The sequence below is a fragment of the Leguminivora glycinivorella genome, chromosome 8, assembly GCF_023078275.1.
Source record: "Leguminivora glycinivorella isolate SPB_JAAS2020 chromosome 8, LegGlyc_1.1, whole genome shotgun sequence".
Lineage (NCBI taxonomy): Eukaryota > Metazoa > Arthropoda > Insecta > Lepidoptera > Tortricidae > Leguminivora > Leguminivora glycinivorella.
In genome coordinates, this window is record NC_062978.1 from 23362657 (window position 1) to 23386112 (window position 23456).

Here is a 23456-nt window from a genome sequence, read left to right on the forward strand (position 1 = left end):
AAAAAAACGCAAACGTCAGTCAACCCGTCATCGAGCCACCATTTATAGTGTAATTTCTCCAAATTACCGACTAAATTCAAGTAAAATGGACTGACACAGACCTTCCTTAACTCCGGGACCCCAACTCCACTCATGTTCGCTATTTTCGAGACCATTTATACTATTAAAGTGTTCAGGGGGTTCCCGGCACACCTAAAAAATAGTTGCAGTTTCATTACCGACAGAATACCCATATTATGCCTTAGGAATTATTCGGATACCTCGAAGAGTGATAGCAAGAAAGCTATTGTGAAAGTAAGTACTACCGAATAATACTCATCTACACTTGAACCGAAGACCTATAATTTTGCTTACGCTTACTTCTATGACTTTAACAAAACAAGCAGTAAACCAGGAACAGGCGGGTACCTCGCTCGTTTTTGCCCAAAACGTGTGAACAGTGGATATGAGGTACCTTCTGAGGTGTTTTCCTTACGCTACAAAATGGAATAATTTAATCTGATAATTAGGGGCATTAGGGCATTCAATATAAGATTAGAAACGCTTAATTAATAAACAAAAATCTCAATCAGTTTTCAGAATTTACAAGTGATGAATGAAACATAATAAGGTAGCAAGACTTATTTCATAACGCCTTTTTTCTCATCTGGCTTGAGAGTTAGTTTGCTGGTCACCAAGTTACTCTAGGGCCTCCAGGCTCCCGTGAATCTTGATGCTGATGATGCTAATGTAGATGCAAGGGGTAACTCCAGCCAGCATGTCCTATTATAAGGTCTAGGAGGGGAGACCTGAAGGGGGGAGACAAGAACATGATGACCACATTCCCTTCAGCCATATTTTCCCAGGTACAAGGTACAGAAACTGAGCAGCGTCTCCGCGTCCGCTTAGCCCGCCCCTCCGATGTGCCAAGAGTGTTGAAGTTCGTTCGCGACCATGTTCGCGTGTGGCCCGGCCCGCTCACGCCCAATAGTCTCATACTGAACGACTACGTTGCTAGGACTTTAGCTCAAGGTAACTAAACTTATTTACTTCCTGCGCTGCGAAGGGGATCTTAGTCTCCCGACATGATGTGATGCCACTCGGTCACTTTAAGGTCACACACACAAGTCTTTCTGGACCACATCTATCCAGCTCAATGGTAATAAGACACATCATATTCATTTATTCATTAGGTATAAACTAGTATACATAGTACAGTTTAATCCCTCCTACGGCAAGTTATCTAGAGTTTTAGGACGTTCTGCACCTAGGTTACACGTCGCGCGAATATTTTATTTAAATATTTTCATTGTTCTGCCGCATGGGATGAAGGAATGAGAAACCATCACATTATTTTCTTTATTGAAAGAGCTTTGTCACTGAGTGACGATGTCGCTCTGTATGGGGAACCATCACATCATGTGACATGGCCCACTCTCTACTAATTTTGACACCTTATACAAAATTCTAGTAAAGAACTCGCGTAACGATACCTGCATCGCGCGGAACGGCTGAGGTGAAACGTCCAATCTAGAAAGGCAGTGGTACAAAGCGGGTCTCACACGCACGGTGCAGATGTAATAAGACTCTATATGAGTTCTTTGCATGTGTAGCAAAGAACACACGTTAATACTTTGCCTGCAAAATCCAATGCTAGCACTTAGGTAGACTCAGAGCAAGAAGCTCACGAATGCCGCTGTTATTGCTGCCAGAGCTTGATGTATTCTGCATTGCCCTTGCTTTTCTCAAATCCTAAAACTAAGCTAAGGACCCAAAAGTGTAGGTACTCTAGATCTTACCAGCTGCATGAAATTAAAATTGTTCCTCAGGTCATTCTATGCTAGCGGAGCAAACTCCAAACGCGACTCGCTCCGAAATCCTCGGCCTGGCCCTCGCCGCAGCCATACGCTCCTGGGACGCTGACATCCTGGAGCGATGGGCGAACTGTATAAGATGCAAGCGTTCGAAACGTCTGATCAACTTCACTGCGCACTGCCTGAGAGCGCCGAAATTACATGAGAATTTTGAAGTGGATAGAATTCTACAGGTAAGTTTTTCGGATTGCGTCTGATTTACATTATCATCCGCGTGTTATCCTGGCATTCGAAAGTGACTGCCATCTGACCTTCCAATTCAAACGGTAACTAAGCCTTATTGGGATTAGTCCGGGTTCCTCACAATTGTGTTGTGTCTGATTTACAATTACCATCAAAGTTTTCAGTAGCAGTTTTTCATGTCAAATTGTCAGAACTAGATTATAGTAAACTGTAACTTCAAATCAGATGGTCAGCAAAGAAATACTGATTGATCTACCAAGCGCGTTCTAATATTCTATCGAGGCATGCTAAACTAGAATATAGGCCTTTTATAATCCCAATGGATTATAAGTAAAGATAGGCGCGTCAACCAATGTTGACGCGCCTATCTTTACTTCTTAATCAGGCTTTACATTGAGCGTGTTCCGACTAAGTACAACGCCTGACTGACCCGAATGCACGGTCGTGAGCATGTTCGTGCAATTGACGCTCATACAAGTGTCCTGACTCGACGCTGCATATGGTGCACGCTCGCCCGCCCGCTGCACGCTCCGCTCCGAGCGTCCACTCAGGCCTTACACTATCGTCAACAGGTGACCCTTATAGTGCCGCCAGACAAGCCGAAGAGTGCAGAAATAGCCCAAGCTTTAGCCAAGAATGCCATCAAGCGCGGAAAGGACTCTGGCTTCCCGCTGGTACGGTTTGATGTCAGTAAAGATTCTGAGTAAGTTCATATTTATACCGTGTCCCACTGCTGGGCAAAGACCTCCCCCTTCGATTTCCTCTCGCCCCGGTTATGAGCGATCTCCGGCCAGTCGCTGAGATACACGTCTAGGTCGTCTCGCCATCTCCACCTGGGCCTCGCGGCACCCATACCGTGGCTATTTTAGCCCACCTCTGTGGGTGCATACGGCAGACATGGCCTGCCCAGTCCCAGAGTAAGTTCAACTTAAGATTTTTTTTTATATAAGTAAACTAGTTTTTTAAAGGTGCGCGGGGCCCGAGGGCCCCGCGGTGTTCTTTTTTTGTTTTGCTTTTGTGCTTTGCTTATGCTTTTGCTTTTTGTTTTTGTGTTTTGCTTTTGCTTTTTGTTTTTGAGCTATGCTTTTTTGATTTATTGCTTTGCTTGTTTGCTTTAGCCTTTGCGTGCTTGGGAGCACTCTCTGCCCGCAGCTCGGCCTGCGGCCTCGCGTGCTTGGGAGCCTGTCAGACACGCTCCGGGCCTTCGGCCCTCCGCGTAGTTACTGTGGGGGTTGTAGGGAAGTTGGAGCTTAAACACGACCCAATAGTAAAAGTGTCTTGAGAAGCTCACGACGGGCCTACGGCCTGCGGCCTCCGGCCCGTCGTTTCGCTTCTCTAAGACACTTTTACTATTGGGTCGTGTTTAAGCTCCAACTTCCCGGTCCGCCGGCGAGTCGATCAGGGACGCTCCGGGCCTTCGGCCCTACGCGGAGCTCGGCCTTCGGCCTTCGCTGGGTTTCGAAGCTCCGCGTCGGGCCTTCGGCCCGCCGCTTCGCTTGTTAAGATACTTTTTGTTATTGTTTTGCTTGGGAGCACAGTCTGTACGCAGCTCGGCCTGCGGCCTTCGCGTGCTTGGGAGCACTCTGCCCGCAGCTCGGCCTACGGCCTTCGCGTGCTTGGGAGCCTCTCAGACACGCTCCGGGCCTTCGGCCCTCCGCGTAGTTACTGTGGGGGTTGTAGGGAAGTTGGAGCTTAAACACGACCCAGTAGTAAAAGTGTCTTGAGAAGCTCACGACTGGCCTGCGGCCTGCGGCCTCCGGCCCGTCATTTCGCTTCTCTAAGACACTTTTACTATTGGGTCGTGTTTAAGCTCCAACTTCCCGGTCCGCCGGCGAGCCGATCAGGGACGCTCCGGGCCTTCGGCCCTACGCGGAGCTCGGCCTTCGGCCTTCGCTGGGTTTCGAAGCTCCGCGTCGGGCCTTTGGCCCGCCGCTTCGCTTATTTAGATACTTTTTGTTATTGTTTTCTTGGGAGCACAGTCTGCACGCAGCTCGGCCTGCGGCCTTCGCGTGCTTGGGAGCACTCTGCCCGCAGCTCGGCCTGCGGCCTTCGCGTACTTGGGAGCCTGTCAGACACGCTCCGGGCCTTCGGCCCTCCGCGTAGTTACTGTGGGGATTGCAGGATTTGTAGGGAAGTTGGACCTCCGGCCTGCGGCCTCCGGCCCGCCGCGTCGCTTTTTAGACACTTTTACTTATATTTTCTTGCTTGGGAGCACTGTCTGTACGCAGCTCGGAATTTGGACCGGAGCAATGACCGTCGGGCTGTAGAACGCTCCCTCAGGCTGGTAGGGAAATTTGACTTTGTCCCCTCTCGCCGCCGTTTTTGACTTTTCCAAAATTTTTTTTTCTCATTTCTATTTTTGGCCCCCGCTCTTACCACGTGCCAAATTTGAACGCGCTCGGACCGAAAATAAAAAAAAAAAATTTCAAAGTCGGCCATTTTGAAATTTTGTAAATGCCATTCGATGGACCTCAGATAACTGTACAACATTAGTTTAAGCACTATTAACCTTTTTCCTACCGTTACGGAGCTATGGGGATTTAAAAAAAAACCTCCATACAAACTGGTAGGGAAATTTGACTTTGTCCCCTCTCGCCACCGTTTTTGACTTTTCCAAATTTTTTTTTCTCATTTCTATTTTTGGCCCCCGTTCTTACCACGTGCCAAATTTGAACGCGCTCGGACCGAAAATAAAAAAAAAATTTCAAAGTCGGCCATTTTGAAATTTTGTAAATGCCATTCGATGGACCTCAGATAACTGTACAACATTAGTTCAAGCACTATTAACCTTTTCCCTACCGTTACGGAGCTATGGGGATTTAAAAAAAGGACCTCCATACAAATTTCAATTGGCCTTCAAAGGGCGCCATTTTGAATTTTTCAAAATTTTCTTTTTGTATACTAATCTTGGGGTGGCTGTCTACCCGTGTGCAAAATTTCAGCGCGCTCGGAACATTTTGAAATTTTTCAAAAAAAAAAGTCGGCCATTTTGATTTTTTTTTAATGCCATTCGATGGACCTCGGGTGACTGTATAACATTTGTTTGAGCACTTTTCACTTCTTTGTACCGTTACGGAGCTATGGTAATTAAAAGAAAAACCTCCACTCAAATTTCAATTGGCTCTCAAAGGCCGCCATTTTGAATTTTTAAAAATTTTCTTTTTGAATATAAATCTTAGGGTGACCTTCCACCCGTGTGCCAAATCTCAGCGCGCTAGGACCATTTTGAAAATTTTCAAAAAAAAAAGTCGGCCATTTTGAATTTTTTTCAATGCAACTTTTTTCTACTCGGATACCTGTATGACATTTGGTCGAGCACCCCCCGGCTATCTCTTACGGTTTAAAAGTTGCCATACAAAATAAAAGTGGCCAGTTTTCCCACATTTGTAGCATTTTTCAATTTTTTTCTATTTCATTCGCATCAAGGCCACTTGGAGATTCTATGACCAAAATTTGAGATCTCTACGACAAACTTGAAAAATCGTCAAAAAAAAAAGTCGGCCATTTTGAAAAAAAAATGGCGGCGTCAAAAACTGCCCAGGGTCCTCTATGACATTTGGTCGAACACTCCCCGGCTAACTCGAGCCGTTTGGCCAGGCCGTCCGACATTTTTTTACCCGGAACCGGTAGACCGACGGTCTGATCTATCCGGGGTCGCAGGACCAAACTCTATACGACCACACCAAACACTGCCACCTTCAAATCCCCCTTCTGCCTATTTTTTGAAAAATGTCAGTCGGGTTGTAGCTTTATATTATATAGATACTACGTTAGCGACATATACGCATATGGCGTGCCTGGTTGGTAAAGTCTCTGTAGCCTATGGACGCTTGCATGTCCTGAGGTACATATGTACCCAGCAAAATGGCGTGCTCTTGTGTTGGAGGCCAAAACTCATTATGGTTATCGCGCCAGCCAAGTAAATAAGTAACTATGTCCTAAGGTCCATGCGCGATTTCTTTGGAATTACATCCCCTAATATTGTGTCGAAGTTATGTCGATGTTTTTTTTTAAACCAAAAGAAATATCGAATATTATATTAAGTATGTTTTTATCCATTTATCTTTTTTTCTACTCTCTTCTCTTACTTCTAATGAACACAAGTTAAATTATAACCTATTGAAAATATTTCAACTTGTGCTGTCTTAAAGTATCCACTATTACTATGTATATAAATTAAAACCGAAATAAATTACACATATGAAAGAAAAAGTGACCAAGTCCTCTGGTGCCTGAGGCTGGAATCGAACCAGCGTACTCTCCAATCGCGGGAGATGCCTCTTTATACGCTCGGCCACCCAGGTCACAGCTGTTGAGGTCGAAATTATCTCTCATATGAGTAATCTATACAAGGACTCGTAGCGCCCTCTGTCCATCCCTAGGGCAGAATGGTATGGTTCTTGCCCCCCGTGTGAACCAAACTCAGGTTGGTTTCGACACAGCTCGAGAGATGGCGCTGCTAAATCAATTCTAATGAACACAAGTTAAATTATAATCTACTAGCTTTTACCCGCGGCTTCGCCCGCGTAATAAAAGTATTCTTATTGAAACGTTTACAAAAAATAAGATTTTCATTTGGATCCGTAGGTTTCTTTGTAGGTACATTTGTCCGCGATTATTTCGATTAAGGTAAAGCGGGGCAATTCTCGACTGGGGGGCCACTGTAACTGATCTATTTGCTTTTCGGTCAGCCAAGAACCTTACACTGCTTTTTGGCTGACTGTACCTTACACATATTACTATTGTTTTAAAAGAAATTCTTGCAATGATTGTAGAATTGTTACACAGCGACCACAGCGTAGGTATAGTAGGTACGAATATGTATGTATTTTACCTATTTATACTGGGGAAACTTCATACAACCCACATAGTCAGTATCTCGGCGCTATGGTCGGTAGGATAAAAAGTACTTCCTTGCATTATCGCTTACAATATCGATTAGTCGGTCGGCAATCGATATCGCCTAGATATCGATTGCCGACCGATTATTCCGACCCCGATCCCTATTCTTATCCCCGTCCCTATCTCTATCCTTGTCCTCGTCCCCGTCCCCGTCCCGTCCCTATCCCCGTCCCTCCCCTATCCCTATCCCCGTCCCCGTTCCCGTCCCCTATTCCTATTCCTATCCCTATCCCTATCCCTATCCCTAGCCCTAGCCCTATCCCTAGCCCTAGCCCTATCCCTATCCCTATCCCTAACCCTAACCCTAACCCTATCCCGTCCCTGTCCCTGTCCCTGTCCCTGTCCTTGCCCCTGTCAAATTATCATGCTAGGAGGTGAAAATCCTTTCTTAGTGCTCCTCTTATGGCTATTTTGGATATTTTCACCCTATTGCACTACGACAGGGGAGAAAATTTCTTTTCCACCTCATTAGATTTTAAAATCGTTGTATTTATCGTAATCAGCGACCCGATAAACCATAAAAACGATACCCATATTGTGTTTTTGACTTTACCCCCTTTAGGGGTCAAATTTTCAAAAAACATGAAACATGTATTTAGTCATATGTCTTTAGGAATCCTCCTGTGAAGTTTCGTATAAAATAGTCAAACAAATCTTGTTTCCCCATACAAACTATGAACCCCCATTTGAGTCCCTTAGGAGGCGAATTTTGAAAAATCCTTTCTTAGTGCTCCTCTACACTATATAAGGAACCAACGTGCCAAATTTGATATCTCTAGGACCAGCGGTTTCGGCTGTGCGTTGATATGTCAGTCAGTCAGTCAATATCTTCTTTTATATATATTTTTGATATTTAAACCCCATTGCACCACAACAGGGTAGAAGGTATTTCACTTCCGCCTCGTTAGATTTTAAAAGCGTTGTATTTATCGTGATCAGCGACCCGATAAACCATAAAAACGATACCCATATTGATTTTTTGACTTTATCACCCCCTTTTCACCCTTTTAGGGGTTAAATTTTCAAAAAACCTGAAATACGTATTCAGTCATATGTTTTAAGGAATCTTCCTGTGAAGTTTCGAATAAAATAGTCAAACTAATCTTGTTTCCCCATACAAACTTTGAACCCCCATTTGACCCCCTTAGGAGGTGAATTTTGGAAAATCCTCTCTTAGTGCTCCTCTACACTACATAAGGAACCTACGTGCCAAATTTGAAATCTCTAGGACCAGCGGTTTCGGCTGTGCGTTGATATGTCAGTCAGTCAGCTTCTTCTTTTATATATTTAGATTGAAAATATTTCAACTTGTGCTGTCTTAAAGTAGTCACACTACTATGTATATAAATTAAAACCGAGAGGGCGCTACGAGTCCTTGTATAGATTACTCATATGAGAGATAATTTCGACCTCGACAGCTGTGACCTGGGTGGCCGAGCGGATAAAGAGGCATCTCCCGCGATTGGAGAGTACGCTGGTTCGATTCCAGCCTCCGGCACCAGAGGACTTGGTCACTTTTTCTTTCATATGTGTAATTTATTTCGGTTTTAATTTATATACATAGTAGTGTGACTACTTTAAGACAGCACAAGTTGAAATATTTTCAATAGATTATAATTTAATTGTGTTCATTAGAATTGATTTAGCAGCGCCATCTCTCGAGCTGTGTCGAAACCAACCTGAGTTTGGTTCACACGGGGGGCAAGAACCATACCGTTCTGCCCTAGGGATGGACAGAGGGCGCTACGAGTCCTTGTATAGATTACTCATATGAGAGATAATTTCGACCTCGACAGCTGTGACCTGGGTGGCCGAGCGGATAAAGAGACATCTCCCGCGATTGAAGAGTACGCTGGTTCGATTCCAGCCTCAGGCACCAGAGGACTTGGTCACTTTTTCTTTCATATATGTGTAATTTAGTTCGGTTTTTATCACTTACTTCTTTAAACTTAGTTTAAAATAGTATATAATCGTTTATTTGACATTTTTAGAGCTAAATCTTTGGAAGAACTTAACCTGAAGAAAGTATGGTTTGTGTCGTACAGGATCGTAGACGTGGCTCTAAAGGAGGATGCCCAAGTGTGCAAGGAGAACACAAATAAGTAAGTTTTTTTTTTTTATAAATGGGCTTACTCTTGACCACAGACTAGCCAAAGGCAAAGACGTGGCCTACGATGGAGTGAGCTCGCCCAGAAGATGCCTGTTCACTCTTGATTTGAAGGTTTAAAGATATAATCCTTCTAAGAGCCCGTTCAAGTATTACGTAAACACTATAGGGGGGGTTAAGATCTTTACTTTGCTCATTTCTCATGACTTGGGTGAACATTGGGGTCTAGATGATGACAACGTCAACCGTAGTCATTTACTTTAAAATAAAAACCGGCCACGTGCGAGTCAGACTCGCCCACAGAGGGTTCCGTGCAAACTTTTTATGTATGTAAGTATGTATTTATCTATTTAAGTATGTATATCGTCGCTTAGCACCCATAGTACAAGCTTTGCTTAGTTTTGGGCTAAGTTTATCCGTGTAAGGTGTCCCCAATATTTATTTATTATTTATTTATTATTAATAGTAAAGGTTACTTAGGCACCTGCCGCGATAGCAAGACATTGGCAAGACACTGGTTCGATTCCTGGTCTGAAATCTTGGTCACTTTTTCTAAATATATTGCATTTATTTCAGTTTACATTTGAATTTGTTTCAGGGATGAATCAAAAATTGTCTCGTCTGGAAACTTCGTATCTGTATACACCATCAAGCCCTGACACAGATGACCCCCGATAGAGTAAGCAAATGGAACCAAATGCAGTAAATCTACAGCAATTCACAATCAAAGTCACTACGTAAATTAATAGCCACCATTTTAATTGGTGGCTTTATGACGGCTTGCTAATAAATATCTTTTTTATAAACTTTGTTTTTTTTTAGAAATTTCTATAAACTTAACTTTTCTGTTTACCACTAAGTAGCAATTAACCCAACCTTTTTTATTAGGTCCCTTAAGAATAAAGGTTAATTGACAAAATAAGACTAATCCGATCCGCACGGCTACTTTATATGTTTAACAAAAGCTTAATCAAACAAAAAACAGTTTAAAAAGCTTTTTAATGTTTTCTTTTTAGATTGTGATTTTTTCTAACAGTTCCGCTTCGCTAAGTGGTGTTTTCCGTGATAAATGCCCGAAAACATCCATAACTACTTACCGTAAAAACTTTAAGACCAAACACAATTTTTTGTTTCATTTTGAGGAAGACATTTAATCGGTAACCAACTTATTTTGCAAGAATACAACGACCCCAAACATTCGGCAAAGACCCTAAAAAGCTACAAACACGGCCGCCGACGGCGTATCCGCTGTTTAGTATATATGCTCTGAAGAGTGAAGTAAAAACCCTAACTGAACAAACAAAAACACCTAATAATGTAAGTCTAGAACCTATTAGCCTAGGGACAATTAACAATTCTCGACGAATAAGTAGAGATTTCGTATACATAATGCCATTAGCACACTTTTTAATTCCTAATGAACAAGAAATTAGTCTACATCTTCTTCTTTTTTTATCAAATGCAAGCCTAGTTCAGTCGTTTCATAGACTAGCTTCGACCTTGCACAAATTGTTGCAACGTTGCATATAATTGCAGCAACCTGTCTAGAACGTCCATTCAAGCAAAAACAGAATGAAAGTAAATCAATCTTCACAATAGTTATTGTTAAAGAGAGCCCACAGATCACATACTACTAGATGGTGCGTGTATTAGGTAGGTACCTACTCGTAATTAAGATGACTATCTTTACCAGTAGCATCCAGTCTCATTTAAGATAAATAAGCTAAAAAGGTTTTTCAATAAATTGTTTTAGGTACGCATACATTCGTTTAAGTAAATCTGATCTGTTTTGATTATTTTTTGCTTAAATGGAGCTAAATGAAACGATTACTTAATTTTTTTAAGTAATACCTATTTTCTCTTTTGATTCACTAATCAAAAAACTAAAAAACTAAAGGCTGTTACTATTTAAAAAAGCCACAGTATTACATTCTGAAGGATCTCGAGGTTTCTTAGCTTACAATGATGTTCAAGAAAGGTACAATTTTACAAACTAGGCCATATTTGTTATAATTGAATTTTAAACTGTCTAAGTAAGAAATGAAGTCCCTTCATTCTATTCAAAGTTCATTAAACAATACGAAATCTGTTGGACTAAAGTCTATGGCTGCATCGAATCTAATTTATTGGAAAATGAAAGATGTTATGACACCCGTGGCCAATCATATTCCGGTTCAGAATTGTAACGGTTTTAATGTAGCGGAAATGAGGCCTATTGTTTTTTCTGTTTTTTTTTTGTGAATCTAGCGCAACTAGGCAATTTTTTGGCGTTTATGCACAAAAAATAATGATGTTTTTGAATCCTGTATCACTGTTCCTTTGTACAGTTGTTATTTAGATAGTTTTCAACAACCAAGGCTCTCGTAAATAAATATCTTAATACCTAATATACCTTTTTACAAAGTGTTTCTTTAAAAATATTTTAGGAAATTGGCCACTGCGATAAGCTTTTGCATCAATCCAGTTATTGTACTTCCAACAAAAAACTTTTCTAATAAAATATTATTTTTTGTCGAATCACATCGAATAGCGGAAAATAGAGAAAAAAACTATGTCTCTGACGAGATTACATCCTTTTTACAGACAAAATAATGTCTCAATACTCAGAGAAATTCAACGAATTAATTCAAAATGATGCCATATTCTAGATTGTTCAACGGTTTGTCAACCTTTGCTCAATTTCTGTATTTAAATGTCTAATAAATGCAACACTTTGCCCGTTTCGCTTGAGATACTGCAATTGATACGTTTAAAAAATGACCTTTCTTTATAAACTGACAAACTTTTAACTGCACAATAGTAGTTCTTGTACCTTTTTGTTAAGGTTGAAGAATAGTTAGTAATTTTGACAGTTATATAGGGTTATTCTTGTGAAAGATCTAGTGGATGTAATGTTTGATTTGTATAAAATAAGTAGCTGTTGCTGATTTCTGTTCGTTAGTGCTGCGTTTGGATAAGGTGAGTTTGTCTTTAAATTATTAAATCGTAATTTTCAAAAATAAATAGATTACGATTAAAGTCGTCGTAATAGGTACCTCTTACCTGCAGGAACATTTTATTTTAAGCGACCTTATTTCAGTGAGCTTTGTGTGCCTTCCCTTTTGTCAGCAAGCGCCGCAAACCAGGTCTCATCGACGAACTTGCGACCATCTCCAACGCACTTTAACCACTCCGTCCGCTTCTCCGCAAGCTTCTCCCAGTTTTGGTAGTCGATTGGTAGTGTGTGCAAATAGACAATAGAAAACGGCCAAATTGATCAAAAATGACTGTATCGAGTTGAAAAGTGCACAGTACCTAGGTTTTTAGATATTACGATACCTTTATGTTCTCCCATTTAGTCGCGCTAATCGATTTGAAATGTAATTACATCACACACACACATTAATATTGATAACTGACCAAGCTTACTATACTTAGTTACTGTCGTTTTAGTATTAGCAAAACACATCTTTATTGTGTGAAATCTCTTTGTAAAATATATTCTTCAAATTCTTCAGGTACTATGGCGTTCAAACTCCTACTCTTGGCAGCTATGCTGCAGCTAGCAACATGTAAACCGACCTTAACACTGGGAGACATGGAAATAGCCGACGATACGGAGGCAGTCGGGTCTTATGTGAGAGAAGTGCGGGCAGCGGCGGTAAGTTACCAATATAACTAGCTTTTTCCCGCGGCTTCGCACGTGTTAGAAAGAGACAAAAAACCTATGTCACTCTCCATCCCTTCAACTATCTCCACTTTAAAAATCACCTCAATTCGTCGCTTCCTTTGGCCGTGAAAGACGGACAAACAAACAGACACACACACTTTCCCATTTATATTATTAGTATGGATGGATAGAACAGTTGAAATATTGAATTACTGAACTTTTGGCAGACATCTTTTGAAATTAGATTATCTAGATTAAACATCTTTCTTTGTAAATTTAAACCCTCGCAACTTCAATATTAGAATTTTTGCTTATTCGGTAATCAATGCTGGCACGTGCGGTTAAACAACTACTTTGCCCCCTTGTGGAACAAATAACTATTTCTACTAATTTAGTATTCCAACTTTTGTCACAGCCCGAGGATTACCACAAATCGTACGAGAACGAGGGAGATGGAGAGATCGGATACTCTCGCAAGAAGCAGGGAGGAGGCAAGAAGGGATACCAGCACTTCGACAGCTACCATAAGAAGGTGAGGTCACAATCACGTGATAAATGTGTGTGCCCAGTCCAGGGAGTCACGTGGTCAATTTGTATGGCCAACCTAAGCTCCAAAAATAAATTACTTCCTAAAATTGATCTCCCCCTGTTAACTATTCACTAAGACGATTTTTTTTTCAGGCGGGCGACAACTACGAATTCGAAAAGCAAGACTCCTTCGGACACGACGACGGTGGCAACAAGGGCGCATACAGCCACAACCACGAAAGAAAAGTTAAGGCTGACCAAACTGACCATGGCGACCATTCTGGCGCCTACAGCTACAACCATGAAAGAAAAGAAAAAGGTGACCAAACTGACCATTCTGACGACTATAATAAGGACTTTAGGGACGCTGGTGACGAACAGGGCGCGCATAGTCACCAATACGCGAGCATACTTACATTGGGTGGCAACGTTTATAAAGATAGAAATAGGGAGGCAAATGAAAATCAGGGAGCTCACAGCCACCAATATCAAAGAATAGTGGGTAATTCTAATGACTATGGTAATGTTAATGACTATAATAGGGCCAATGACGATTATCAGGAGGTGTATGACGATTATGACGGAAATGAGGAGGAAGGGCGCTCAGCTAAGATTAGGCGTCCTCGTCCATGGAAGTTTATTAGGCGACTTGTTAGGTGGTTCTTTTAAAAGAAAAGTTTTATAAGAAAATGATAATATATATAGTTAATAGTTATTAACGATGAAGCTCTCCATGAAACCTCAAACATTTTAATGATCAGAAACATGGTAGGTTTATACCATACAGACTATTCAAATAAAAGTGTGTCTGCACATTATAAGCAGCAGACTAATCACTAAATTTTGCTTTTATTTGTCAGATTTATACAGGGTGATTCATGAGTCGTGAGCAGGAGTAATGATGTGCCGACGGAAAGTTTCCAAAATTCTGAAATTTTCACATAGGAAAACTTCGAAAACTTTCCAAACTTTGTATGGATGGAAATTCCCTTTATTTTTCGTGAAAGTGTCGTGAATTTTTCAAGAAATTTAAGATATTTTTGGAAAGTTTCCGCAACTTGCACATCATTAAGCAGGAGTGAACAAGGTACTACCTGGGGAGGTCCACACTGAGCAACTTTCATAATGGGGCAACACTGAATTGTGATTTTTTTTTTCTTAACTATGACTTAATTGATAGGTAGGTACTTAATTGATAGCTAATTATCAATTACGTTCTAATTATGACTTAATTGATAATATCTAATGGTGGTCGTTGCCTATACCATTTTACAATGTAGTAAGCACATATCGAAATCGAATAGAATTTTACATATCAATAAGTTGAATTTATGCCTACTTACAAACTTCGTTTTAATGTCATCTACTTTGTCAAGCGATCGCAATCGTAAATACAAGCGGGTATCTGTTATATTTTATTGAGAATGATAACTAAACTTAGTGTTTTTTTTTATTTTGCAATAAACTGTTTGTTATAAATTATCGCTGTTTCATTTATCTAATGTGTTTGTTTACAGCCAAGAAGGAGAAGTACAGAGAGCCGGAGTACGAAGCGGAAGAAAGAAGCAGCGGAGAACAGAAGGATGATCATACCCATGAGGAGTTAAAGTAAGTTTTACATTGCCTATTTCCTTAAAGTGTTTAATGTGGGATGGTCTAACACTGCTAGCTTTAAACGGTGTTGTAGGTATAAAACAGAAAAAATACATTTAATAATACCTAAAAGCAATCATGACTAAAAAAATGGAAGCAATAGCCACGACCGAACTCGATATTGATAAAAATTAACTGGAACATATTTGACATGACACACACACACCAGCCGTTACCTTTAGGTATTTAATTTTTACTTTTGGTATTTAATTTTTAAATTTTTACTTGGTACTTTTAGGTATTTAATAAACGTAAACATATAATTTGTACATTTTCGGGTAGTTACAAAGCCAACTAAAATAGAAAACCAAGCAGATCTGTCAGCGTGCGACCTGTTTTTAACCGTTTATTTGATCGTGTAATCTTTTCATTTAGGTAATTACTCTAAACTGGCATAAGGAGCCTTTTGAGGGTAGATTTTATTTACTTTTATTTAAATGCCTAAAAATACAGACCATAAGTACCTACGTACTTAATTACCTATTTATAATTTAGCTAGTCAATAAAATTGCTGAACTTCACGCTTTTGCGGTTTTTTAATTATTATAATATATTACTTTCCTATAAACAGCAGGTTTGCTAGATTATGTATTATTCTTAGCTGCTTATAAAATTACGCTTTTATTATAGATCGCTTCTTGAGAGTGTTGAAGCTTTGGAAGATGAAATTCCCTTCCCTATAAGAAAACGAAGAGATCTTACCTCGCACAGAAAACAGAAAATACCTATTTTAGCCATGAAAGTATTCTAATGTCAGAGGTGAGATGAAAAGAGACTTGTTTATTTAGGTATCATATTACTACTTACTGAAATTTATTAAATTAAATAAACCTTAAAAAATAATGCTGCACGCACGATATTCCGGCACTAACTGTTTATCGATAGAAAAATCCGTCAAAATAAAAAAAAAGTTGGCTAAAGACAATTTGAATTTCGCGCCTTTTTTACTGACAAACTGGATGTGCCAGATTTTATTTTGGAGGTATCATAGATTAGAAGGTCCACACTACATATTACCTTTTTTTATTTACCAACCAATTTTCTTTTTCAGAGAGGGCGCAAGCGATGGCAACGGCGGGGTCGAAGCACACGGCCACGACCCGAGAGATTACGTCCTTCCCGAGAAATATATCGAAGGAGATGAATACAAATACTAGAATAGACTTAGTTAAATAAATACTTGACTGATAGTATTTAGGGATGGGTAGTAATAAGTTTGTTATTGCATGTATTAAACAGCATTTTTATAATTATTGTTATTATGTTTATTTACTGTCACACAACACACAAATTAGCTGAAATAAAAACAATTCCCAAAATATAGCCATTCAAACAGGTTTGTCACTAGAAAAAGGCACAACGAAATTCCAAGTTTGTGATGGAGCTATAAACATTCATATTTTTTTCTTGTAACTCATTTGTAACTTATATGACCGTACTACATTGTTAAGAGGCCTTATTCCTAAAGACGAGCGTTTTTTGCAAAATAGAACCTTTTTCATTCAAAATTATAAAGAAACTATAAATGATTATTAAAAAAATGATAATGTTCCTAAAAGTACATATCTTAAGCTAGAAAGTCAATTGGTACTACTTTAAAATATGTCTTTTTATACTTCCGAAAAATCAGTTTTTTCGGAAGACGTTTTCAATTTTCATAGTGGGATAGCTCGTTTAGAATCGTGATTGTGCTGTTAAAAATGTTATTTGGGGTAATAAATGATCACAATCCTATTTGTTATATCCTGTACGAGTTAGCTAATACTTTGACATTTTAAGATTTACTTGAAATGGTGGATAAATAACCTTCCGTATCCTCCCCATTTTTTCGATAAAAAGAGGTTTACATTATGTATTTTGGGACCAGGATGAGGTTCTGGTTCTCATGATGATGGAGTCAGGCAGGAGATGTTCAACAGAACTGCTATTCTACTTATCATAACTCCACCATGTTTGGGCTCATTAGATTTGGGCTGATGAGCACCATCGATCTAGATGAGGTCCAAGGTCTCATGATGGAGTCAGGAGGTGGTCAACAGAACTGCTATTCTCCTCATCATAACCCCATCATGTTTGGGCTCATTAGATTTGGGCTGACGAGCACCATCGAACTAGATGAGGTCCAAGGTCTCATGACGGGGTCAGGAAGTGGCCAACAGAACTGCTATTCTCCTCATCATAACCCCATCATGTTCGGGCTCATTAGATTTGGGCTGACGAGCACCATCGAACTAGATGAGGTCCAAGGTCTCATGATGGAGTCAGGAGGTGGTCAACAGAACTGCTATTCTCCTCATCATAACCCCATCATGTTTGGGCTCATTAGATTTGGGCTGACGAGCACCATCGAACTAGATGAGGTCCAGGGTCTCATGATGGAGTCAGGAGGTGGTCAACAGAACTGCTATTCTCCTCATCATAACCCCATCATGTTTGGGCTCATTAGATTTGGGCTGACGAGCACCACCGAACTAGATGAGGTCCAAGGTCTTATGACGGGGTCAGGAGGTGGCCAACAGAACTGCTATTCTCCTCATCATAACCCCATCATGTTCGGGCTCATTAGATTTGGGCTGACGAGCACCATCGAACTAGATGAGGTCCAAGGTCTCATGATGGAGTCAGGAGGTGGTCAACAGAACTGCTATTCTCCTCATCATAACCCCATCATGTTTGGGCTCATTATAAATATGTGGAAGGTCGTTAATAATAATAAATGTTTTATTATTATATCGCTATAACTTTTGAACCATATGTTAATAAATATGAAAAAAATCACAAAAGTAGAACTTTACAAAGACTTTCTTTGAAAATTTGTTTTGAACTTTATAGGTTAGTTTTTGAGAAAAATACGGAAAACTACGGAACCCTACACTGAGCGTGGCCCGACACGCTTTTGGCCGGTTTTTATTTTATTTTAATACTTTTCTGTGCTATTCATACATAGCCACCCTAGGGGATTCAGTATTGACAGCTTCTTTTTTTCTTTCTGCATATATTTGTTTCCGCTTTTAAGTTTATTGTAAATAAGACTGCTTGCACTTACATTGAGATTATAATTACATAATGCTATTAAATTAAATCTAATGAAGCGTTGTTTTATTTCCTAAATCTCAAAACCCTTTAAATCGAATATGTATAGTAATGAGCAAAAATTTTACCGCAGGCTTTCCAAACCAACGATGCTTGATCAGCTACTTTTAGAACGAACATGTACACCGTGTCCAATAAGTCCGAATACTCACATTTTACCTCAGTTCTAAAGATATAGGGATCACAGGCCATCAAATTCTTATTTAAACTGAAGAGTATATTCCTTTTAATAAAATACAAGCACAAAGTTCATGAAATTTCCGAAGTGTCTAAGAAAAACAAAGAGGTAAAGTGCCAACAAAATACTTGCTCGGCACGCAGGTGACGAGTTATTTTTTATAAGCAGAATCTGTATGTGATAAAACAGACGCCACGTGTCCAAAATAAACTATTATGGGTACCGAGGATAGATAACGTTCCGGGCAACTAGAAAAATGTGCCTAGGTTCCAGAGCTCACCATCGGCCCAGGTGTGGGATGCAGTATGTAAGCGAGGTAAACTACCTTCAGTACTTACAGATAAAAGCGTTAAAATCAACGTTTTTTTCTTTAAAACCAAGGTTTTGGAGAAAAAAATGCCTTAAAGTTAAAAAGGATGCTTGGGAATGAGTATCATGTGTCCCAACAAGACGCACCTCCAGCACATTCGGCAAATGGTATTCTAGCGTAGTTTCAGACTAATTTGGCAGTTTTTTATCCGAAACATGAGTGGCCACCCAGGCCTCCAGGTTTAGGCGTATTAGACTACTTTGTATGGTCATACATGCTTTGAAGACTAAATTTTTATAAAATCATAAACCTAGATCATTTCAAAAAGATTATTGAGAGTATTTGGGATGAAATGTGAAGAAAACGGTGCGTGCCGCGTGTGATCCGTTTGAGAAGCGTTTGAGGCTGGTAAACAAGTTAATGCTGGAGTTATTCCAAAACATTTGTTGTGAATGTAGTAAATAAGAGTGCCATTCATAAAATATAATAATAATGTAGTAACTATTTGTTCATTTTGTTTTATTGGCTATTTGTGCTGTATTCAAACTTATTGGACACGGTGTACATATTTTGATTTTCACCCTTTAAAATGTTTCTAAGACGCAACGTTTTGCAAATTTGGTCACGTCATGCACAGTTAAACTGTGGAATGAATTGTCGCCAGCGGTATTTCCGGACCAATGCGACCATCAAACCTTCAAGAAAAGAGCGTACATCCATCTTAAAGGCCGGCAACGCACCTCCAACACTTCTGGTGCTTCTGGTGTCCATGGGCGGCAGTGATCGCTTACCATCAGGCAGCCTATCTGCTCGTTTGCCTCCTATCCCATAAAAAAACGTTTAATATTTTTTAAGAAAAAAAAACCGCCGCCTTTCGGGTTGTGGTGAAAGCTACTTGCGAATGTTGGATTATGTAGAAATGTGTAGGTATTTTTTAAAACTGCTTTTAATGCTTTAATTATTTGATGGCAACACAAATAAATATACGTATAACGCTAAGGTTTGAGGAGTTTCTCAATTCCTCATGAATCCGATTATAAGAAATCGAAGCTTGACAAACTTTGACTTGAAAACTCAATAATTATGCTTAACAAACATAACTAAATAAATGTCACTGTTCTGAACTTAAATGCATGCTTTTCTTACAAAAATACCAAAGTCACTATGAGTGTGCCGTTCAGATTTGAGGAGTTCGGTTCTGACCATCATCAGCAGTTCCACTGCACCAAATGTCACTGTTCCGGACGTAAGTGCATGCTGTTCTTATAAAAATACCAAAGTCACTATAAGCGTGCCGTTCAGATTTGAAGAGTTTGGTTCTGAGTGTTCTGACCATCATCAGCAGTTCCACTGCACCAAATATCACTGTTCTGGACTGGACGTAAGTGCATGATGTTCTTATAAGAATACCAAAGTCACTATAAGTGTTCCGTTCAGATTTGAGAAGATCGGTTCTGATCTGACCATCATCAGCAGTTCCACTGCACCAAATGTCACTGTTCTGGACGAAAGTGCATGCTGTTCTTATAAAAATACCAAAGTCACTATAATCGTGCCGTTCAGATTTGAGAAGTTCCGTTCTGGCCATCATCAGCAGTTCCACTGCACCAAATGTCACTGTTCCGTACCTAAATGCATGCTGTTCCTTTAAAAACACAAAAATCACCATACGTATGCCTTTCAGATTCGAGGAGTTCCCTCGATTACTCCAGGATCCCATCATCAGAAGTGGGTTCTGAGAAAAATGGGACCAATCTGTATTCATATACATTCAATATTTTTTTTTTAATCGGTCCAGTAACAACGGAGATATCGAGGAACAAACATAAAAAAATGAAAAAAATAAATAAACATACAGACGAATTGAGAACCTCGCCTCAAATCTCTTAGATTTGAGGCGACGGTTAAAAAGTGACACATCATGAGCAGTTCCAATGCACCAAATGTCACTGTTCTGGACGTAAGTGCATGCTGTTCTTATAAAAATATGAAAGTCACTATAACTGTGATAATTTCCGAAAATATTAATATTATCAAAAAACGATCTTAGTAAACCCTTATTCATTTTTAAATACCTATCCAAAAATATATCACACGTTGGGGTTGGAATGAAAAAAAAAAATCAGCCCCCACTTTACACTTTACACTAATAAAACATTTTTTTCCATTTTTCATTTTTGCACTTTGTTGACGTGATTGATATACATATTGTTACTAAATTTCAGCTTTCTAGTGCTTACGGTTACTGAGATTATCCGCGGACGGACGGACGGACGGACGGACGGACGGACGGACGGACGGACGGACATGGCGAAACTATGAGAGTTCCTAGTTGACTACGGAACCCTAAAAAAAACAGAAATCACTATTAAACTATTCTCTAATTTCAAGTTCCTAACTAAAATTTTCCTAATAAAAAAAAAACAAATTGATCCCGCTACAAACTTTCACCCCCTTTTTCCCTCTACTAGGGGTGTAAATTTTCATAATCGATTCTTATCTCTTCGAAATTTTGTTAATGCAATCTATACAAATTTCGACTTTCTAGCTTTCGTAGTTTCGGCTCAGCGGTGTTGGTTGTTGAATCAATCAATTAGGAAACCTGAATTTATATATGTACATGTAGACTAATACTATACTTTTACTACATTCATATACCTTATTTACTACTACCATACCATGAATATGAAATTAAATAAAGAGTCCCCATATAAAATTGAAAATTATGTTATTAGCAATTTAATTCAAAACTATCAAGATTATTCGTGTCTGCGTTGAAACGCGCGTTGAGTTGCCGGTGCTCGCGTACCGAGCGCCAACGCCATCTATCGATGGCCGTTTCGTGAAATTGATGAGCGCTCTAAGGAGTAAGGGGTCTTAAGTCAACTGTCACTTCCATAGAGTTACTATAGTAGTAAAATAATAATAGGTCCATGGTCACTTCTAAAAATTCCGTTCCCCACTTCCATTACAGCACTCCTGGTTATTACTGATTCCTCTCCATTTAAATCATTATATTCGTTTATTTTATGTCATAATATTAAACTTTAACTTGTAATAATTATGTTACCTTTTCCTGATCCTTTTTCAAAACTTCCTCCGTCCCGTTTTTTTTCTAAATCCCTAATTCCCCCGTTTTACTCGGCTGGCTGAATGCGCCAGGAGCGCGATGCCATTAAAAAAAAAAAACATTGGCGCCTCTTTTTTTTTAAATTTGCCGCTTTTTCTAGTGACGATAATGACTTTACAGATTTTACAATAGCATGACATGACATGAAAGTAGTATAAAATTATTTTTTTTCAATTATGCAATAGTTTTACATTGTTGTAATTTACTAATACAACGACAGTTAACAAAACAAACAAGTGGATAAAACTTTTTTTTTTTCATAAAATACATAGTCATGCGTGAAATGAAACGTGTATTTGGTTGCGTTTCGTTATTGCATGACTGATATATGTATACCCACTATACCCAGACTATTTTGATACCTACGAATTCAATAGAAATAAAATAAATCATCCATATAATAGTATTGGTTTTCTTAACTCTCTTAATATGGAAACATAATTATATTATAGTTATTATGAAAATCAGGAAAAAAGTTACTTGATTCTGTGCAGTAACAAAACGCGTCCGCTAACAAATTTTATTGTGACAATTTTGACAGTCAGATGACAAGTTGTTTTGCTTGCGCGATCGAGTCGACCGTTCTCCGTTGTAGACAAAAAACTATTGTTTCCCGTTGCAATTTGTGATGTAAATACCAAACGATGATGCAGAGGACACGCGGCAACAGTGTAAAGGTGCTAAACTTGATCGCGACGTTAATATTCACCGCTGCGTGTTGCTTCGGCGCGCAAGGTAAGTAGCGAGACTAGCGAGCAATTATTTAATTGAATCAATTTATTGGGGCCGTTATCCTAAGAGGTTCATTCTTTTTAACAGATGATATCCTGTCCTGTAACCCGGCGATGCTGGAACCGTGTCCCGGGGACCACCAAATATGTAATCAGACTACGAGAATATGCGACTGTTTGCCCGACTATGTGCGAGTAGATAAGAATTGCGAGCCACTCAGCAATGATACTCCGGCGAAACACAGCGCTACCGCCGCTGTGGTTACCATATTCACACTAGCACTAGTCATTTGTGGACTTGTTTTAATTGTAAGAAAGTATAATTTAATTGAATATCTCAGACAGAAGATCAACTTGAAGAGAAACGGTGATATTATGTATGAAGATGTAATGATAGGCCAAGACGACCCGCCCCTGACGCCCTAATGCCTTCACTTGTATTCTAGAATAATGTTGTTAAAGTTGAACATTTTATTGACCAAGTATTTCAATATAATATTTATAACTGGTTGTGTTAAATTTTATTTTAGGGCTGTACATTCCTATTGCGTTTAGTTGATAAATCATTTCCTTTAACAAAGCAAGAACAAAATCAACCCTTTAAAGCATAGTAATTTAACTTTTTTTGTGTAATCTATCCCAACTGTTTTAAAATATGATAAACATGACTAGTTCACTCAGTTCTGCGAATTCCTGGAAAAATGAATTACAACAATTTATTTCTATGGAACAAAGTCATTGGCTGAAAAGCAAAGTTATTTGATCTTTTAAATATTCTTGTAAGAATAAATTTAGATATGATTGAGTATTGCAGAATTATATGCAGCTCTTTTTTATAGTAAGCATAGAATGATTAAAAGAATATATTATTGACAACTATTACCATTTGTTTTGTTGACTTGGTCAATATTATGAAATCCATTAATTTGTGAAAGGTAAAACAACCTGATTTTTCTTGTGCATAATTTTAAAATAACAATAGATTATGGGCAGCCATTACAGTATATGATATGTATTAGGTACTTGCCGATTTGGGCTTGAATGAATTATCCTCGATGCTAATAGTTGTATTTTCTAATGCAAGTTAACCTTTATTAAACTGTAATTGAACCAGCTTGTTGATTGTATCACAAATAACA

At 39.2% G+C, this 23456-nt stretch overlaps 4 protein-coding genes across 8 annotated transcripts in view; 3 read left to right on the forward strand and 1 right to left on the reverse strand.

Moving 5' to 3' along the window:
* LOC125228870 overlaps window positions 1–21946 on the reverse strand; it is a 28389-nt gene extending 6443 nt beyond the window's left edge. Inside the window, exon 1 of the mRNA XM_048133567.1 lies at window positions 21527–21946. The gene's annotated coding sequence lies outside the window, so the exon portion shown is untranslated. The remainder of the gene's footprint in view (window positions 1–21526) is intronic.
* On the forward strand, window positions 32–9834 carry LOC125228869. Of its 4 annotated transcripts, none has more exons than XM_048133563.1 (6): window positions 32–294; window positions 846–1011; window positions 1809–2026; window positions 2609–2739; window positions 8930–9040; window positions 9644–9834. In XM_048133563.1, exons 1-6 carry the CDS (start codon window positions 133–135, stop codon window positions 9702–9704), a joined length of 849 nt encoding a protein of 282 aa, XP_047989520.1. In that variant the 5' UTR covers window positions 32–132; the 3' UTR covers window positions 9705–9834. The 4 variants fall into 4 exon arrangements, with proteins under 4 accessions (XP_047989520.1, XP_047989521.1, XP_047989523.1 ...); XM_048133564.1 differs by having other exon boundaries at window positions 8984–9040; XM_048133566.1 differs by having other exon boundaries at window positions 2609–2710; window positions 8984–9040; window positions 9644–9826.
* LOC125228872 lies at window positions 11984–16128 on the forward strand. 2 transcript variants are annotated; one of them, XM_048133568.1, is made up of 7 exons: window positions 11984–12003; window positions 12543–12685; window positions 13110–13226; window positions 13376–13541; window positions 14740–14830; window positions 15506–15634; window positions 15927–16128. In XM_048133568.1, exons 2-6 carry the CDS (start codon window positions 12548–12550, stop codon window positions 15624–15626), a joined length of 633 nt encoding a protein of 210 aa, XP_047989525.1. In that variant the 5' UTR covers window positions 11984–12003; window positions 12543–12547; the 3' UTR covers window positions 15627–15634; window positions 15927–16128. The 2 variants fall into 2 exon arrangements, with proteins under 2 accessions (XP_047989525.1, XP_047989526.1); XM_048133569.1 differs by lacking the exons at window positions 11984–12003; window positions 15506–15634.
* A 201-nt stretch (window positions 21947–22147) lies between the features above and the next one.
* Window positions 22148–22827, forward strand: LOC125229053. Its single transcript, XM_048133828.1, has 2 exons — window positions 22148–22321; window positions 22406–22827. Exons 1-2 carry the CDS (start codon window positions 22231–22233, stop codon window positions 22741–22743), a joined length of 429 nt encoding a protein of 142 aa, XP_047989785.1. The 5' UTR covers window positions 22148–22230; the 3' UTR covers window positions 22744–22827.
* The last annotated feature ends 629 nt before the right edge of the window (window positions 22828–23456 follow it).

Excerpts from the sequence above, each read along its gene's own strand:
- LOC125228869 (XM_048133563.1), top strand. The coding sequence starts at position 133 with ATGTTCGCTATTTTCGAGACCATTTATACTATTAAAGTGTTCAGGGGG. Across the intron at positions 2,740-8,929 it reads GATGTCAGTAAAGATTCTGA|AGCTAAATCTTTGGAAGAAC; the intron begins GTAAGTTCATAT and ends TGACATTTTTAG. Across the intron at positions 9,041-9,643 it reads TGCAAGGAGAACACAAATAA|GGATGAATCAAAAATTGTCT; the intron begins GTAAGTTTTTTT and ends AATTTGTTTCAG.
- LOC125228872 (XM_048133568.1), top strand. The coding sequence starts at position 12,548 with ATGGCGTTCAAACTCCTACTCTTGGCAGCTATGCTGCAGCTAGCAACA. Across the intron at positions 12,686-13,109 it reads GAGAAGTGCGGGCAGCGGCG|CCCGAGGATTACCACAAATC; the intron begins GTAAGTTACCAA and ends CTTTTGTCACAG. Across the intron at positions 13,227-13,375 it reads TCGACAGCTACCATAAGAAG|GCGGGCGACAACTACGAATT; the intron begins GTGAGGTCACAA and ends TTTTTTTTTCAG.
- LOC125229053 (XM_048133828.1), top strand. The coding sequence starts at position 22,231 with ATGATGCAGAGGACACGCGGCAACAGTGTAAAGGTGCTAAACTTGATC. Across the intron at positions 22,322-22,405 it reads GTGTTGCTTCGGCGCGCAAG|ATGATATCCTGTCCTGTAAC; the intron begins GTAAGTAGCGAG and ends TCTTTTTAACAG.